General features: G+C 50.3%; 1 protein-coding gene across 2 annotated transcripts in view; it reads right to left on the bottom strand.

Moving 5' to 3' along the window:
- Window positions 1-15,564, bottom strand: part of SMAD3 (SMAD family member 3) — a 110,132-nt gene extending 94,568 nt beyond the window's left edge. The window contains exon 1 of one of the 2 annotated variants that reach the window (XM_012658127.1): window positions 15,144-15,564. In XM_012658127.1, coding sequence (XP_012513581.1) covers window positions 15,144-15,349 — 206 coding nt within the window. In that variant the 5' untranslated portion in view covers window positions 15,350-15,564. The remainder of the gene's footprint in view (window positions 1-15,143) is intronic. The other variant, XM_012658126.1, reaches the window with a different exon arrangement.
- Between the last annotated feature and the right edge of the window lie 3,589 nt (window positions 15,565-19,153).

Raw genomic sequence — 19,153 nt, 5'->3', positions numbered from 1 at the left:
CGCCAAGGAGAAGAGTTCAGAGGAAGGTGTCACAAAATATTAGAACTGATGTGGACCTTTGAGACTCTCCTTTCGAGTTTGCTATTTTGTAGATGAGAAGACTAATATCCAGGAAGTCAAGGTGACTTCCCCAAAGTCATATGGCCAATCTCTACTAGCTAGAGTGGGCAAGAGGCCTTAGTCTTACTCAGAAAATAGGACCCTAAGATCGAGTTCCTTTGTGTCCCCTTTTATTTGTTCACTCCCTGATCTAACACTTTACTGAACCTGGGGGGCTCCAGGAATGATGAAGATGAAGACCAGAGTAGGTTGTGGGAAGAGAAATAAGAAGATATGGCACAAGTTCAATTTCAGGTAATGCAGGAATGTTCAGGTGTTGCTGTCCAGAGAGCAGCTGGAGCCGAGGGTTTCTAGCTCCGGGGAAACACAGATCTGGAAGTCATCCCCACAATAGTCATAAATGAGGTCCAGGGAGAGCAGAAGAAGTTTGAACTGCAATTCTGACTCAGCCCAGCTGGGCAGAGCAATGTCCAGCATATGGTTCGATTTTCTCATCCCTGAAGTTAAAGCAGATAGCAAAAAATAAAAATAAAAAACACAGTGGCCAAAAGATGACATTGAAAAAGATCCCTGGATCAAAGCCTTTTTATGAGTACTGTTATTTCATCCTCCTCCTAACGGTAACCACTTCCCACACGAACCCCAGTAAGGCAACCGTGCAGCCCACAAGAGAGATAGAAGTATGACCACACTTCCCTCTTATAAACAGGCGATGGTAAACATCTGAGACCACTGGTCCACAGCCGTGGTTAAACAAAGGGCTGGGGGCAACCTGGAATGGCTGTCAGGGCCCCATCTCCCCACACACTGACGCTCCCTCTGTGAGCCGTGAACTTGCACCATTAATTTCAGAACGGAAGGTGATCAAACAGAGCCAGTCCCACACTGAGGCAGCTGAGTTTGGTTTCACACCCAAGCTCACCTGGCCACTGCTTCTGGAAACTTAAGAATTTTCAAGGAAAGTAGCTGCCTTGGTGCCAGGCCTATGCTCGAAGGTGTCTCTCTATACTGGACCACGCCAAGAGGGCAGGAGGACAACTTCCACGTGTTTACTGAACTGTGCAACCCCACCCCACACCAACCCCCACCCCCTGGATCAGCAGTGCTGATAGATTCTTTTTTTAAACAACCAAAGCAAAAACTGCAACTCTTTCAATCAAGCAAGAAAAACAGGCAAAACCTCAAAAGCCTCTTTAATTAGCTTTGAGATGTTCCCTGGGGTCCCAAGTTATCCCATCTCCTAGATCAACAGGAAAATAAAACAAGAGGTCTTGAGACAGGCTCTGTTTTCTCTGAATCGGAATGAAAGAGCATTTGCAGACCTGAAGTAGATATTAGCTCACTGCGACAGGAAGACTCAAGGGTATTCCATGTCTGCAGAAAGTTCCACCAGAAAATGGCAAAAATTTATGTCGGCCAGCACTTTGTTTTTAACCACTAAACATTTATAGAATTTTTATTTCTTCATATATATGCTTTCAGAGAAAGTTTCCAGCAGATTCAAAGCAAGAGAGACGCACAAAGGCACTAAACATGCAATTAGATTGCATATGGCTTTGAAGCTAGAATACCGCAAGAACCTTTAGAAAATTTCCCCTAGGGGGAGGGAGGCGGCTCTCAGCGCTGTGCCCTGCCCCCACTCCCTAGTCAAAGGCAAGTTGTTACCTTCATTTTGTCAACAGGAAAATAAGGCTAGTGGAGGGGTAGAGACAGCAATCTGAAGTGCTGGAAAGGACCTGGCCTGGGTCAAAGAGCGCACGACCCTCAGGCACAGTACTGAGAGGCCGGGAGTCCCCTCCGGGACTCTCACTTCCATCCAGCTCCCCGAGCCCCAATTTAACACCTCTTCCAAAGCTGCCAGAGGCACAGCAGACCACTACAATCTATTTGTGAGACGCTCCAAACACAGTTACGCAATTGTCTCTCCACCCTGACCACAAGCTCCATGAAGGCAGGACCTGGTCTCTGGCTGGTTTATCATATCCTCAGAAATGAGCAAGGCATCTCTAAGTGTTCAGCAGTCTCACTCAGCGAAGGAGAACAGCAACCAACAGGTATTAACTGAAATTTACTAAGTGCCTAGCACCGTGCTAAGTACCCTAATGAGTCAAAAGAACAGCCTGACTTGACTTCAAGAGGCTTATGACAATTCATTATTTCTGTCTCTGACTGCATGTGACACGACACTGGCCAATGAGATACCAGGAGGCTCCTGGGAAAGGTTTGCTTCCTAAAGAGAAATCCCCCCACCCCGAAGGACGCAAGGAGAAGCAGTCCTTCTCTGCCCTTGGACGCAACTGTTGCCATCTAGGCTGGAGACAGCAAGGCAAAGAGAGAGGGCTCCTGAGTTCTTCTGATGCCTGAAACCTTTTGCCCCTGGACTTCTTAGAGGAGACAATAAGCCCCCATGTGACTGAAGCTGTTCGTTGGGTTTCAGGTTACTTTCAGCCCAAAGCATCCTGATACCCTGATTCTGGCCCCTGATACAGACTATGAGATGGGCCAGAGAGGCAAGAGGCCAACTGGCTTCCTGCAGGGTGCAGGCAGGGGGCACTGAGGACCTCAGCTATGGAGGAGAGGGAGGCCGTGGCAGGGACATGGAACTCAAAAGGCTCAAAAGCAGCTTCCAGCCTTACCCACAAGATGGCCTAGTCATCCCCGTGAAGCCAGGGCTCAGTTCCCACGGCGACTATCTGATGAACTAGAACGTAAGTAATTAATACTCTCTGCCCATGCTCACCCCCACACATGCCCACTTGTGTCTGTGGGGTAACAAAAGGGAAGTGCATCTTGTTCTATTTATAAGACCCAGCTGAGCCGCAGAGGCTAACGTCTGGAGCACCGCAGCATCAGCTGAAGCTCTCCGAACAGGTGCCAAGTTTGGTTTGAATTTACATTTCGCCTTTCTCAGCCTATAACCGTTCCTCTCTGTCACTCCAGCTGCTCTCCCTGGAGCTCAACAGACAGGGCCTTGCCCACGACAACAGTTTGGTGAAAGAACTGAGAGAACTCAAGTCCCTCTCCAGACTTCCAGTAAATTATTTGGGGCAAGAGAAAAAGGATGAGGTTTGGACAATCACGAAAACAAACGCCGAGAGCACAGAGCAGGAGGGAAACAGAGCGGCCTTTGCATGTTCTCTGTGGCATTCCATTGGTGGGGGGGTTATTCGGGGCCATGTGCTCGCTCCACAGCGGCCCTGGCACATTCCACGCACTGACCACAGCCAGAGAGAAAGAAAAGGCATGCTTGCTGTTATTTTTAATGCCTTCCTCAACGCCTTCCAAAATTCTTTAGCAGAAGGATTAGCCGCTAAACTTTCACCGCTCCCAGCCAGTAGTACCTTTGAGGCCTCGGCTAAAATGAAGCAAGGAGCAAAAGTCAGCTCCCAGGAGTCTCTGCTCCTGGCCATTCAGCATCCTCCAAGTTGTACTGGGCCTACTGGCATCTCCTGAGTTTCAAAGGGACAGGGCCTGATGAGGGTGCAGATCCTAGATTCACATGCATGCCCTGCCACCACCCCCCAAATGGCACCTCCACCTACCCCATATAGACTCTACCTCTACCTCCACCTCTCTCTCCTTCCCCTTCAGAGCAGCCATAATCACAGCCAAAGTTCCCTAACTCCCACTGTAGTTAATTTAGCTCTAGTGTTCACTTTACCATGTTAGGTTATCTTTAATGTCTCATCCAGCTTTAAAATATTATGTTGCCAACTTGGGACATGACCTTGGGCAAGTCACTTCACTTAGAATAGCAGTAAATAATTAGCACAGTCCCTTCCACTTGAGCTACCGCATGAGAACTGGCTGATCTAAATCCTTCAGTGACCTCACCATCACCAACACAGAGGCATGGTGAGGGCTTACCCAGGTTTACCTGGCCAGGCCAGGTTTGTGCCCACTATCTGGCCATAACTATGTTGCCCCCTTTCACTCTTAGAAAGGTTCTGGTTTATTTGACAAATTATTTAGTCACCCTAGATTCTAGAAGGAGTAGAGCTTCAGAGGCAAATCCAGCTCCACCTCTTATCATGAGATTGAAAGCAACTTACCTAAGTAATCTGAACTTCGTTTTTCTCATTTACAAAATAAGGATGATGATACCAATTTCATGGCTTTTCTTAGGAGGATGAGAATGGCAGCCCATTCTCGGGGTGCTGAGGGGCAGAATGCAGAGAACTGGGCTCAGGAGCCTGAGACCTGAGGTCAGATTCCTGTTCTGCCACTGACCCCTCAAAGCCTCAGCCTCCTCCTTTGTAAACATGGATAACCCAGCCTTCCCAGAGTACTGCAGCTAAGTAAATAAGATCAACCAGCAGACTGCCCACTATAGTATACAGTCGGCACACAGCCAGCACTCAGTGCACACAGCACGTCCCAGGGTCATCCCATGTGAGTGGGCTTAGGTGACTTGCCAACGGTCAGCACTGCTGATTCAACCACCTTCTGACTCAAATCCTTGCCCAAGGCCAAGAGCAACAGCTCACCTGAGCTTCTAGTACAAGGCACCAGAGCATGTATGCCCCAAGTTCACACTTGAATTTTGTGCATTATTTATCATTGTCTCTAGGATCTCTGTGAAAATCTGGGTGTGAGCTTGGAAGCCGTAACTCCACTTCCATCAGAAAGGCCTAGACGAGCATCAGTGAGGAAATTAAAAATTCCGACTAGAGACAGTCCACACTGTGGACCGTGTCAGGCGCAGGGAAGACCCAAACAGAGGCCTAGGTCTAACCTGGAGGCCTCTGCTTGGGGAGACCAGGTAGCTGCACGGAGCCCAGCAACGTCCCACTCAGTTTCCCGAGGAATCCCCGTCCAGAGGCTGACATGACTCACTGGCTAATTACCTGAACACTTGGGCTCCCAGAGCCCTCCTGGCTGAACAACGCGTCTTCTCTCCTGACAGCGAACAAAACACTGTTTTCAACCTCGTCCAGACATAGCCTAAAGCTGTCCACATGGCGGTGTAAGGGATTATGACTCTGACCTGGATAACTCGGGCAGAAAACCTGCTGCTATTGGCCACGGAGCCGGGGGAGGAAATGAAATATGAAAGGACAAAACAGTGGCTTTAACCACGCTACTCCCCTACTTTAAAATCTCCTGGACGCTTACAGAGCAAGGTCCAAACGCCAAGCTTGGCTGACCAAAGCCCTTGGCAACGTCTTTCTCCAACTCCTCTCTAGCCACGCCCTCTTCCACGCTCTGGCCACTCTGAACTGTCCTGCCTTCCCTAGACACGAGGCCCCTCCACGCTCCAGCCTGTCTCCATGCTGCCTTCCAGCCCACTGCCACACCCTGATCCATCCTTCAAGGTACCTCCCCTGCGAAGCCTTCTGACACCCCCAGAAAGAGAGCTGCTCTTCCTCTGGGCTCCCAAACAACACTTTGTTCAACCTTTACTGGAGTGTCTCTCCCATGGGCCCACAGTGACTGTGGTTACTGGCGTCCCTTTTTGCTTCTGAGCAGTTTAGAGACACGACTTCATCTCTATATCCCCTGACGCTCAATAAATGTTTCCAACAAACATTCAGTTGTCTAGCTCCCTGCTCTAGTTTTGAATAGGGAGCTGCGATGTCGCACCTTCTCCCCGATCTGGATTTCATTCACTCTGGCCTGAGTGCAGGGTGAAGGAAATCAATTCCTGTGGACGTCTCCACACGCCTTTCCACAGAATGGTGCCACCTGGGCTGGGCCTCAGTTGTGACCACAGGACTGAGCAGATGGTGCTAAAATTGGCCTGCTCCCACCACTGGCGGGTCCTGGAGCAAGAGCACATATGAAGGCCTATGCACTTATATGTCATATTTAAAAGACAGATATCAAGGTAACAAACTGTTAAATAGAATGTGTTCTAGCATTCTACCTTGAAAAATGTCTTAATACAACCTGGAAGTCTACCTCTGAATTTAGAATTCTCTGACCCCTTGGTTTCGCACTGGGACATTGAGGTTCAGGGAGAACCAGCTGCGGATGTCAGTCCATGGCCCAGAACCATCACACACTTCAAGGGGCCTCGTACACACCTACATAGACTCCCCAGGCCACATGTCTGAGTTCCAGCCAATTCCCCCACCCTCTCGCCCTTTGCCCAGCCCTTGGGCCCACAGGTGCACACACCGTCCGTGGCCGACACAGTCTGCCCTCAGCTAGATGGACTTGGGAAAGAAGCCCATGCAGCCCTGCTAGCAGGCTCGAGACACTGGGGCAGGGAACTGAAGGGTTGGGCCCGAGTGTGGTCTGGAAGGAGAAAGTACAAGCTCTAGATGGGCCTGTCCCTTGGCCCTACAGTCACCTTTCCCCATGAAGAGGGCCACAGCCAGAAGGAGGGCCCAAGCATGAGCTCCCTCTTGCACATATCTGAGGGCAGTCCAGGGTACCACTGCCTGGTCCAGGTCATTTCGGAGCCATGAGTTTCTGGAGCTGGCCATTCGCACTTAACAGCCAAGCCAACTGGTAAGGTGGTACTTCAGGGAGAGCCGGAACTGCCTTCCAACTGGGCCTCAAAAGAAAAAAAAAAAACACCAACCCCAGTAACAATAAACATCATGCACGTCCACGCACTTACGGGCAGCTATCAGTGACGAGCGCGTGAGTCACGGCATTTCTGCTTCGGGACCTTACCCATCCCCCGCCCCAGGAGCACTGATTCATCAAAGTTTGTTTTCGGTACTATTATTTTTAGTCAGCCAAACAATTTTACAAAATGATGATAGGGAAGGTGAAGAGGGAGGACAGAACCACCTAAGAATATGAATTATTTCTCTTTCAATAGCCTGCCAAGCCCTATGTCAACAAGTGGCGTGGTCGTATGTTCTTTGTGCATACGTCTTAGAAGTAGATCCTTTTCCTTTTAATACTTAAACTGAGGCTCTGCAAATGGTGAGCTCTGAAAGCAATGGCTGGGGGGGGGTCCCCTACTGTAGCCTACTAACACTATCAGTCAAATCTCCCCCTTGAAAGGGAAAATGAATGTTTACTGAGCACCTACTATGTGCTATGAGCTACAAATACCAGCCACAGACTTGGATCTATCTCACATCATTTTGGTTGATTTATATGAGGTAGGCGGCTCCATCCCTACTTTACGGATGGGGAAATGGGGGCTCAACAAGTTGAAGCAAATGTACCCAACGTGCCCACACAGCTGGTAACTAACTGTCACACTCAAACCCAGATCTGTCAGACTCAAGAGCCTCTGCTCTTTCTGCTTTGCTGTGCTCTTCCTGTCCTCCCCTCCCCTGATCTCCTGGTAATGTCTGAAGAACCTGTTTAGGTAGAAATACGTGGCCACATACAAAAACTTAAGGGGGTGGCAGAACAAACTGTAATTCACTCTGCCCTCCCATGGGCTTGGAGAAATTAGGTGCACCTTGAGTCTGAATTCGATGAGGATAAGAGAAACTTTACAAGAGAGAAGATTTGAAGCAAAAGGAAAAACCCAATTTCCATCACCAGCGCCTGCTTTCAGCCACTTGTAACTACTCAAAAAGTCCTTTCTGGATCCATTACTCCACATTTGGGTTTAGCCCAGAGGTGATTTTTTAAGGAAAAAATGCCTTTTGGCATTTTTGAGCTGTGACAGCGTAAAAACAGACCTTTAAAAAACACACACCCAAAACACATTACTATTTTCGAAAGTCCAGTTTTAAAAAAAAAAATGGTGACACCTCAGAGCTACAACTTGGCTTGGCAGTTTGTGATGCAACACTCAGCAGCGAAAGCGATCAGGTTTATAAAACCCTGTAGGTCTGAAAGGCAAACCCATACACACACAGTGTTTCCTCACAACGCTCGAGTCCTCAACTCCCAGCAAAGCACTCGAGAGAAAAACTTGCCAGAAATAAGCGGGAGATCCATGTGACGCTGAAAAAGAACTATTTCAGAGGAAACTCACTTTTCATTTCCTAGCTGGGGTTTAAACTGGTGACCTCCACGCCACCTAACAAAAGGCTGCTGCTTACGCAATCAAGTGTAGCCTTTCTTTATATAGATGCTTGAAAATAAATAAAGGAAGCTTCCTGGGTAAACTCTGACTTATGAGCAAACATTTTCCACAGGTATCCTCTATAATACCTACCTCTTATATTTAACCATTTTTAGGCCTCTGTGGTCATTAGTTTAAGTAAACTTCCTGCTCTAAGTAAAGCCAGAAATAGCAACAAAAGAAGAAAAATTGCTCACTGCATCTCAAAACACACAGCCTCTCCGTCTTTAACTAGCATTCAGTTGTTTTTATATTCCTTTGTAGTTCAATTTCACCAATTTAGACTCACAGGGTAAGGAAGCGGCAGGGAAGAGAGTGGGGGAAAATATCCAAATTTAAAATGCTGCATCATAGCCTGCGTTGATGTAAATTAATTGGCACCAGGCTGACAGGGTCTTGGACCAATAATTTAAAAAGATCTGCGATTCATTGACCAACTGTGTGCAAACAGGAGCTTCTAAAATGCTTGCATGAAGACCGATTTAGAGTTAGAAAGGCCCCCCAATAGAGCTTATGCAGCCCATTTTCCAGTTGAGAACATCTGAGGCCCAGAGAAATACTGTGACTTGGCCTGGGTCGCAAGGCTAATCAACAGGGCTAGATCTAGAACCTATCCAGGTCTGCTGACTCCTGCCTCCAAAATGACCCCCAAAACCTTATTCGTAATTTTTCTTTGACAGCATTTTTGGGGAGAAAAGGCCTGCTAAACAAACTTTAGCCTAGTCCAGAATTAGCCAAACTTCTTAATTAACAGGGTTCTACTGTGTTTGCATTCTAAACGGAGTCTCTTTGTCAAAACATTCTGCAGCACTGTGCCACTGTGGCAGGCTGCTGTTTACAGCAGGGGCCTCGGATAACCAACGGCAGGTAGTGTGACTTGTGCTATAGATTTGTTGTTTCTCAAACTGTTAATTAAGTCAAAACAAAGGATAATCACACACACACACCCCCACACCCACACACACACACACACACAGTTACCCTTGTCAGGAGTGGATAAACAGCAGAGCTTGGGGATTTGGTTTTCTTGGCATCAAGGAAACAGTATTTACAAATTTCCTAAAGAGTGGACACATACAGCATTATTACAACTCCAAAGAAACCATGTTTCACAGCCAGTGGATTAGAAGCTGCAGAAGGGCAGGGACAGCATCTGCCTTATTCACTATTTTGTCCCTGTTACCTGGCACAGGGTAATCCTGCACCTGGTAGGTGCATCAAAGGAAAGCATAAAAATGAATTGAACAAGCTCTCCTGGAATATTTTTGCTCTAAAACTTGGAATAGAGTAAAATTAGAAACCAAATTTCTGTGAAGTGGGCTTAGTATGGCAACTTCCAGCTGTTTCCAAACCACTGTGCTTGAAGATGAGGAGACTGAAGGCTCCATGGCCCAGGCACTTGTTAGTGGGGAACAGACGGTCACAGCCCTCCTGAGGGAGGAGGTGGTCCCGTCCAATACTCCAGCATCCACCCACATCTGCACAAGGCTGGTGAACCGCCCAGGCCCCTGCAAAAGCAGCCTTTTGGGGCAGTCCTCTTGCCAGGCAACCAACACGATCAGATGTGGATTTGGAGAAGGGAGTAGGGTCAGTACTGCAGGCAAAGGAGATAAGGACAAAAGTTAATTAGGACTATTCACGAGCTTTGCTGATGGAGAAAACTGTATTCCAACCTTACAGAATTTAATTGTACTTCTAGGAGGTTGGGGGAGAGGTGGATGGAGAAGGTGGGAGAGAGTAAGGTAACAGGGGAGTAACGTTTGATTTCAATTCATAGCAAGCCCTGCTTGGTCCTATTTATTTCAAAAAGGAGCTCCCACAGAATAACGGTGGTATTGTGCATAAAATGACATTAAAATCTCCTAATTAAAATCTCCTAATCTATCTAAATTAATGGTCGCTCAGTCCATTAAATCGTGTTAATTTTATTTCCATTATTATACAGCAATCATAAGTTTATATTATTAAACCAATATTTATGTTTTAAACTTATTTTAATTGGATTCCTGATGTGATAAGCTTCAACCAAATTCTCTCGATTTCATCAACTTCTTGCATTTTTTCATCAGAACTAAATGACTACTTATTCACTGACTTTTTCTCTATTATTCAAATTGTCATTTAAAACTTCATCCTTGAAAAGACTTTGTAAAATGTGTATTACTAAAAGCTCTTATGTCCATCCAGAAACTCGGGCATATGGAATTCATTTTCGGGAAGTGCAAACCAGAGACATGAAAAGCTAGGTCACACCACAACTGTGAAATTCTGAGCATCCATGATCATTCGCAAGTTGTCCACTTTTTAGTGACGCTCTCTGTGATATTCCGAGCTAATATATCTAGAGTCCCTGTTCCCACCAAGGAAATCCGAATTTCAGATTTACAGCACTAAATTACTTTTTACTTCAAACAAAAAACGCTTTTCAGTGGAGTAAAATACAGCCCCCGGGTCACTAGCCAATCGGTGCAAGTTATAAGATAACATATTCATAACAGCACTCGGTTTCATAAAAGGTAGAGGATAAAGATGTCTTCATTGCTGTGGGCAACTATCCCTGCATACCAAAAAGCTCCACGATCATACTGTAGTCCAAACATTTCCCTTGGATGATAACTCCTCTTTCTTCTTCATTTTCCGTCTCACATTGACTCGCCTTCCCTCTGCACCTCCTCCCACAGAATTAACTGTCTGTCCCCTATTGCCAGGCACTGTGTACCTCCCTCAGCTGCAGCTCATGCCCTATTTCTTTGAGCAGGTCTGTCTCCCACTCTGGACCGGGAGCTCCTTAAGTATAGGTGTCCTGCTGTGGTCGGCATAAGTAGGTACTCAATAAATGATTGAGTAATTCAATAATGAAAGAAGCAGACAGAAGGCTACACATAACACTTAACATCTGTCGAGCTCTCTGGTTTACAAAATGCTTCTACAGGCCTCATCTCATTCTGATTTTACAGGTGGAGACATGAAGGCTCTGAAACTTAAGTGAATTCCCAAATCCATCCAGGTAGTAGAATAGAATGGCAGCTGCAGTACCTGAATTCTGTATTTTTCAGAGAAAATAGGTGGCTGTCTTTATTTTATTTTCTAACACAGTGACTACTACGATATTTAAAAGGCACATCAAAGCCCCCCACCCCGAAAAAAATCACCCCATACTAGATCTCCTATTTCTTCTGATGGCTGGGAATAAGAAAGAAATAACAGATACTCAAACAATACCCTATTAATGTTTCTCTTATTGAAGTGTAAGGTCCTCACAGGCAGGAACCTTCTTGAATTTATCTCTACATCCTCCCCTGGTGCCTGTAATATTGACTCTGACATGGGAGGGGTCCAACAAATATCAGTAAAACAAAATCCAACCCTCGTACATTTGATTGGGAATTGTCAACGAGGGGCTGTCTGCAATATGCATCAGTCTAAACCTTCAACTCTCAGGTGCAAACAGCAAGTTCCAAGGTTCTAAATGTCAAGGGAACATCGAGTGGCTTCTAGCCAGCTCCACTGTAGCCCCCTAGCCAGCTACACTGTCCTGCAGGCCCCTCCTCCTCAGGCCCTACGTGGAGCTTCCCTAATCAAAGTTAACAAGAACAAAGCGAGGAGGGACCACCTCGCTGGCAGCTGGAAGTGGTCTTCCATTGGGCCACACCAGAATGAGCAGCAGCTGAGGGACCCCGGAGGGCTCTTGCAGCCTTGGTAATAGGTCTATCCCCAGAAGTCTGAAAAAGGAGTGCTAAATATGAGGATCTTCTTCCTTTCTCCCCAAGGTGAGAGTACCCTGGCACAGACCAAGGAGATAACAGGAGGAGGCTACACTAAAGGATCAGATGCACAGAGAGGGAGGAGATGCTGTGTGTCAGGCCTAGTGCTTGGTTTAATTCTCCCATTTTCCTCTGGACTTGGTGCTCTGACACCAGAAAGCCCAAATTTCCTCCCAAACAAACAATGCCTTAAACTCATTCCAGTTCCCGATAACTGGGCCAAGGCATGGACTCCACCGGTAGAAGCACAAGTTATCAGTATCAATCAGAAAACCAAGTTTGAAGTGTGTTTGGCTCCTTATTACTCACATAACCTTCTCTCTCTCTCTCTCTCTCTCTGGCAAATGCTCTGATTCTATTCTTATAAACAGGTGAAGAAGACACCTGCAATTTCACTTAGGTACTCAAGAGAGTGAGGAGTGAGACGCTGTTATGAAACCTGAGTTCTGCCTATACCGCCTGACCTCAGAGTATTCTCATAACCCCTTTGTCCATGTATCTAAATCAATCTCTTTCACTTCCTTGATATCAGTAAGCCCGCATCATTCCAGCTCTCCTAATAATTAAAACAGGTTAGAGCTGGTGTAACAGAGAAGTATGTGGTCTGGAGGTCCCTAGTATACATCTATAATTGCCAGATGTTGCTGCCGCTGCTGTTCGTGATTACATATTAGCCAAAACGTGCTTGTTACAATCTCCTTAGACGAAGGGCTCCTTCAACTCCAGAGTCCAGATTTTGCAGAGTGTTTTTAAGTACCCGTTGCCCCACCCCACATACACACTGGGATGACTAAGTTAAACATTTTCCTTTGTCCACTTTCCAAAGCCCCAGTTCTAAAAGGCAATGCGGGGAGAGCAGACAATTTGACAAGCAACACTGCAATCTATGGGACTTAGCAGTCACATCAATATCACTAGCATGAGGCCAGCTAGCCATTTCCCCACGACGTGGCCTTTAGTGTTCTGCCCACGACCAAAACAGCAGCAGCTGTTGCCAAGGGAGACAAGGTGACCCAGAGGCGTGGGCACAAAAATCCAAGGATGAAAATCCATTTTGTCTGGATCCACCCAAGCAACTGGGTTTCCCTAACTGAAAAAAAGTACGGAAAAAAAAAAAAACCGCTTTAGCATTAGGTCCTCTCCAGGCAAGCAGAAGGCACCTCAGTCCTAACAAAATCATGAGAAGGCCAGGGAGGGCAGATTAGCTTGAACTCTCAGAAACATCCTAAGCGTTCGCACGGCTTAGGCTTCCAAAGTCTCAGGAGGACTTTGGAAGAGGAAAAGGTAAGCCAAAGCTATGCCCCACCGAGGGCAAACTGCTACCAAGGAAGGGAAAGCAAGACTTCTTCTCCAAGCTCTCACCAGCCTAGAGATTAAATGAGCAACCTTACCAACAAAGATCCACAGCGCCCACCCCAAACTAACAGAGCTTTGGCATTCAGCAAAGAACTCACGCAGAACCTTCAATATACAGAGATAGCAGAATCCCATGTCCACTGTATCAAGGCCTTTTCACCTCTCTGCTCCAAAGTTTTCTCAACTTTAAAAATGAGATAATCATAAGCCTAACAGCCTTATCTATTTTCCAAACGTTGTTTGGTTGGTTGCTTTCTTTGAGGACCTCATAAAACCACGTGAAAGTGCTTTGTAAACTGTGAAATCCTTTCACAGCTGCTTGTTGTATAATTGATACCACCTTTTTTCTCTCTTCCAATGCATAAAGCACTTGTTCTCAATGCACCCAGACAAGTAAGGAGAAGGCAGGTTTTGCAGACCCCGTCCCAAACAGAAAAGTATGACACTCACCCACCCTACCCTTCCCACCCCCACCAACAGAACAAAGGAGAATTAAGAACCAAAGCTGGGACCAAATCCCAGGTCTCTCTGACCATCACATCACACCACCTCCCCTGAAGTCAAGTCTGGCTCCCGATCACAGGCCCAGAGCACACTCCCGAGACAGCACACTGCTGTCCCTCCCCCTTTATTGACTGGATCCACCCAGTTTAAAAAAAAAACTCTTTTTTAAGGCAGCACTCCCACCATATGTGGCATTTATTTCCAGGGGAGGCCTGCCTTGGGTTTCTGTAGACAGATGTTGCTTTGTGCCTGCCTGACACGGCTGGCAGCCCATGCACAGCTGCCCCAAGCAGGTGGCCAAGGATGGAGTTCACCCCTGGCCCAGAAGCAAGGATGACAGTCCCTTCAGGGCTCAGACCCTGGGGGCCGGCTCCTCATTCCTCTACAGCCTGAGACCCTCCAGAACACGCCCCCACACACACTCCCCCGGTTCAGAATCAGACTTCAAAGGGGGTTGAGAGAAACAGGAGGCCAAGGTGCCCCCCCACCCCAATTCTCAGCCATGCACAGCTAAGCTAAGGCAGGCCCTAGGGAGTGGAGAGAAGTCACTGACCCCTTCTATCAGCCATCTGTGAGCTCCCACCTGACCTAGCTAGCGCAATGAGAAGGATAAAGGACGCCAGACAGATGGCAAAGCGTTTGGGGAAGGAGGGCTCTGCAGGAATGCGAGGGCCGATGCGAGGCCCACTTTGGGGTGTGTTTTGTTATCTGTCCAGCTCTAGCCACCATCCCCCACCCCGTGTTCTGCATCAACCTGCAATCTCTTAGACTAAAAGAAGGGAAAAGAGTCCAGGTGGGGAGCGGAGGATGGGGGAGAAGACCCTATTTTCTGCGGTCGGTCTCTCCCATTTGAAAGAGCACTGCACAGCAACTAAAGTGCGTGCATGCACAGGGGCGGGAGACTGGCACAACCGAGTCTAAAAATACTCGATAAAAATGCTAATCCCGAAGGCAAAGAAAGAACGAAGAAGGAATCCGTCAATCACCAGGCTCCCGCTCCTCACCCACAGCCCCAGCTGTACGGACTGCATTCCTGTAGAGGAGGAAAGAAGTGGGGAGACCGGACTGAAGCAAAGAAAGGCAGAGACACCACCACCTCCACGAGCGCGGGCCGCGGGGGCGGGAGGCGGCGGCGGAGGAGGGGCTCCGGCCCGCGGAGCCGAACAAAGCGGGCCTCAACTTCTAGCCCGCAGCTCCCGGGGGTGGGGGCGGCCAACTCCAGCAGCACCCCCCTTTCCCAGAGGGGGAAAGCGAATGTGAGGTCTGGAAGCAAGAGTGCCGCGTGGAAGCCCCAGGCTCTGAATCTTTGCAAATCCAGAGGTTTTGTTTGGGGTCCCCCCACCCCCTTCCTGCCCGCACTCTCGCTGCCCCCTTACACACACGCACACGCACCCTCCGACCCAGTGGGACGGCCTCACAGCGCCAGGGTGCTGGGCCGGCGCGCCCCTCGGGTCCCCCGGGCGGACCCCCACCTGGGGATGGTGATGCACTTGGTGTTGACGTTCTGCGTGGTGATGGCCTTCTCCAGCTCGTCCAGCTGCCCCGTCTTCTTGAGCTTCTTGACCAAGCTCTTGACTGCCTTCTCACACCACTTCTCTTCCTGCCCGTTCTGCTCGCCCTTCTTCCAGCCCAGCAGGCGCTTCACAATCGGGGGGGTGAAGGGCAGGATGGACGACATGGCTGGGAAGGGCGCGCGGGCGGCGAGGGGCGCCCCCGGCGGGGCTGGGCTCGGCGGGACGCCGGGGGCGCAGAGGGGAGCTCGGCCCGGGCCGGCTGCGGCCGCCCAAACTTCGCCTCAACTCTCGGCGAACTTGCCGGTGCGCCGGGCCGGGCCGCGGCGCTGCAGCCTGCGGGGCTCGGCGCGCGGCCCTGGGCCCCGAGCGACTCCCCGGCGGAGAGAAGGGCGGCGAGGCTGACGGGCGGCAGCGGCGCCGGGTCGGGAAGGCCCCGGGCGCGGGGCGGAGGCGGCGGCCGCGGGAGTCGGAGTGGCAGCACAAAGTTTGGGTTTCCGCACGGGGTTGCTGTTTGGGTGCCGCCTCCGGGAAGGAAAGTCCAACCCCCAGCCAAACTTTGGTCGCCTCGCTCGCTTTGATGCGCAGATCCCTCCGCCTCTGCGGCCTCGCCTCCCCGCGTCCCTCCTCCTCCCGGCTCGCCCGCTCGCTCGCTGGGCCGGCCCGGGGCGTGCGCCGCGCTCCCGCTCCCGCCAGCTCCCAGTCTGCGTTTCATGCAAATCCGCGTGCAGCCTCCTTTCCAAGCGCTGTCACCGCCCCCTCGCCGCCGAGGCTCCCCGCCCCCTCCCCCGCGCCCCACCGCCTCCTCCCTCGGGCGCCCTGCCCACCCCCAGCTTCGGGGAGGGCGCCTGGCCGTTCCCCGCCCCGCGCCGAGCGCGCCCACGTGGGCGACTGGGGACCACAGCCGCCCTGGCTGGAGCGCGCGGGAACCCTGCGTGGCCCCAACCTGAGGTCGGGTGGGCGCGGGGAGGAAGTTCTGGGAAAGGAACGGCGAGAGTGGCCCCAGGCCGGAGGCCCGAGCTTGGGCGGTGGCGCCCGCTCCCGGAACCCACATTCGGGAAGCTCCGTTGGAGTTGCGGGACGGAGAGGGCTAGACTCGCAGCAAGTAAGCGCCGTCCGTCCGAGGGCTGGCGGCGCCCCCTTAAGAGGACCTGGGTCCGAGAGGGGGCACATGGAAGGGTGGAGGCCCAGAAACTCGGGGCGCACTTGGACTCGCGCTTGCTGATCCCCGTCAGGGGCCTTGGCCAGCGCCGGCGCCCCGGGGGCTGTTTTTATTCTCTCGTGGGTGAGATCACACCGGCTGAGAGCCCGAGACTGTGCGTGCAGGAGGGAGTTTGGAGGGGGTAGAAGTGGGCTTTTAGAGGTGGAGATTTGGGGACCCCAGTGACAACCTGGACAATAGCTGAAGTCAGGGGACCCTTGGGCCTCGTGAACCAAGTACCCGGCAGAAAATGGGCCTCAAAGACATCTGTTGAATTCGTAAAGGAATGAATGAGGGCGCTTTGGAATTTATCTTTGGGAGAAGTTTACGTAACAGGGTGTTGCAGAATCTCCTGATAGAGACTAAGATCAGAAATTTGACACCCAATAAATAGGAGAGAGCTTTGTTTCCAAAGCAATGAACTTGCGAAAACGTGGAGCAAGGGGAGACCTGGGGAAATTTACGTAGTCAAAGTCAGCCTGGACAGGAAGCAAAGAAACACGGGCACATTGGGGAGCTCTGGGGCTCTTCTCCCCACCTGCAGAATTCAGGGGCATCTGCCCGCAGCCCTCAGCGGCTTTCAGAAGTTACCCCAGGCCCCGAGGGCCTTTCTCCTACCGCCTCTTCCCCCTTCAGGCTAGCACTGTGTCTAAGGCCTTTGTTTGTTTTTAACAGCAGGAATCCCCCACCACCACCACCCCTACTGTGGTGAGAAAGAAGTTATCTATAAACCCTCCAGCGGGTGGAGAGTTGCAAAGCCCTGGGAGGTGTGGCGGAATCCACAAAGTCAGCCCAGAAGCTGCAGGGGCCCTTGCCTTGTCACAGAACAGCCTGTCAGCTGCTGCTGTGGAGCCCTGCACTCTCAGCCCTCCTCTCCTAACTCCCCGCCGGCTCTGGCCTGCAAGGAGAAGCCCTGAACCCCGACTGGGGCTTAACAGCCTGGCTCTCTCTCCTTCCTGGCTGGCGCTCCTGTTAACCCAGGGCTGCTGCTGTGGTTTTAGGTTTCACTCTATTCTCAGCCCTCATGGCGAGACAAGGAAGGAAAGCAACCTACATTTATTGATTGCTTTCTTCATTCCAGGTAGCCCACGTGTTGCCCTCTGATTTAATTTTCACAAATGGCCCTTGAGGTAGATGTCCCTACGGCTCACATTACAGATGGGGCACCTGAGGCACAGTGATTGCGGTATTTACTCAGGGTTCCACGTGGCAGAGCTGGGACTGGAACCCAACACTTTGTGAAGCCTCACTCCATGATCTTGGCACTGCACCCAGCTGCCTGGGTTGTGGAAGGCAAAGACAACATTATTTGCAAATCAAAAGTTCTTCATGCAGGCACACTACTGTAACTCGAGATGTTTTCTTACCTGTAAAATGGGGCTGGAAATGGCTTTCCTGGTGGTTGTGGGACTCCATTGTGAAAAGCTTTGCATTGCTAATACCATGAAGGGCGGCTCAGTTCCGTTCCACACGTGTGCATCGTCGATGGATGGAGCACCTCTAGCCCCTCTAGGTCGCCGCCCTCCTACTCAGTTCTGGGGCCTCCAAGATGAAAGATGAAGGTCCCTAACCTCAAGGAGTTCAGAGCTTCGAGAAGCACCAAGGTGGGGGTGGGGGTGCCATCTGAGTAGGCAAAGACGGACAGAAAGGGGCCCTTGCGGTCGTCATCTTCCAGCAAATGGTTAATTTTAACCGGGACATCCAATCAAGTCAGTCCAGCTGTTGAAGTGAAAGGAGCTCAGGCTCCGCCAATGACTGGCCTGGCTCTGAATCCGGCTCTTTCCCTTCTTGGCCATGCGGAGTGTCTGTTCGTTCCGCTCTAAAATGGAGCGCACGGTTCCCACTGCGCAGCGTGGTGAGTCTAGAAAGAGCATTATAATTGTCCTTCTCCGGTGCGAGTCTCTCATCTTACACAGAGGGCGATGTCTGGTGAAGCGGGGCGATTTGCACTATGGAAGTAATGGCCTAAGGGAGGTTCGAGGGTTAAATGTAGGGGAAGGGCCTGGCACGTACCTCATCCTCTAAAATTGTGGCACTGGAGGGGGTCCTCGTTCAGCCCTCCCATTTCCCTGAGAGGAGGAAATAACTAGTCAGGCAGCTAGTTAGTGTGACCTGACCATGCTTTCCTGTGCTTCCTTCCCACACCAGCTTCTGTGTGACAAAGACAGCTGTGTGCGCAGAAAAACAGTGCTCGACCCACGTACAAGTCTGACACATGCCATTTCTGAGCTAACCCTTTCTCTTCTAGCCTCAGTTTCTCCACGAGAAGAGTTGGGGGAATAAGCCCTGTTTCACGAAGCCCTGAGGAGGGCTGAGGAATTGGCTCTGGGCAGCGCTGCAAGGGCCCTGCGTGCTCTCTTGACTTCCGGCGGTAAGTGGGTGGGCGGCTCCAGATGGATACAACTCTGCTCCGGCACCTGGTGTCTTGGGGCCCGGCCAGGCCTGCTTTTGCAGAGGTTGTCCTTGGAAGGGAAACATTAACCCAGTTAATTTTTCATCATGGTAAGTGCAAAGTTCAGGAGAGGTGGGATGGGGGCAGAGGCAGCAGTTCTGTTTCCCTGGGAATAGTCAGTGCTACCAGGGAGGAGCCTCAACACACACGCCAAAGGGCTTTCACGTAATATTTGCAGTGGCTCCCAGGTGGGACACTGGCAAGAAACAAACACCTGACTTCGATTCTGGTTATTTCCCATTAGCTAAAGGGTGTGTAATCAACACGTGGTGAATCTAGAAAGGGCATTAAAACTGTTCTGTCTTCATTTTACACATC

The sequence above is a fragment of the Propithecus coquereli genome, unplaced genomic scaffold (genome assembly GCF_000956105.1).
Source record: "Propithecus coquereli isolate 6110/MARCELLA unplaced genomic scaffold, Pcoq_1.0 Scaffold573, whole genome shotgun sequence".
NCBI lineage: Eukaryota > Metazoa > Chordata > Mammalia > Primates > Indriidae > Propithecus > Propithecus coquereli.
The sequence above is the reverse complement of the archived record's forward strand: the minus strand, read 5'-3'. Positions and strand labels throughout refer to the sequence as shown.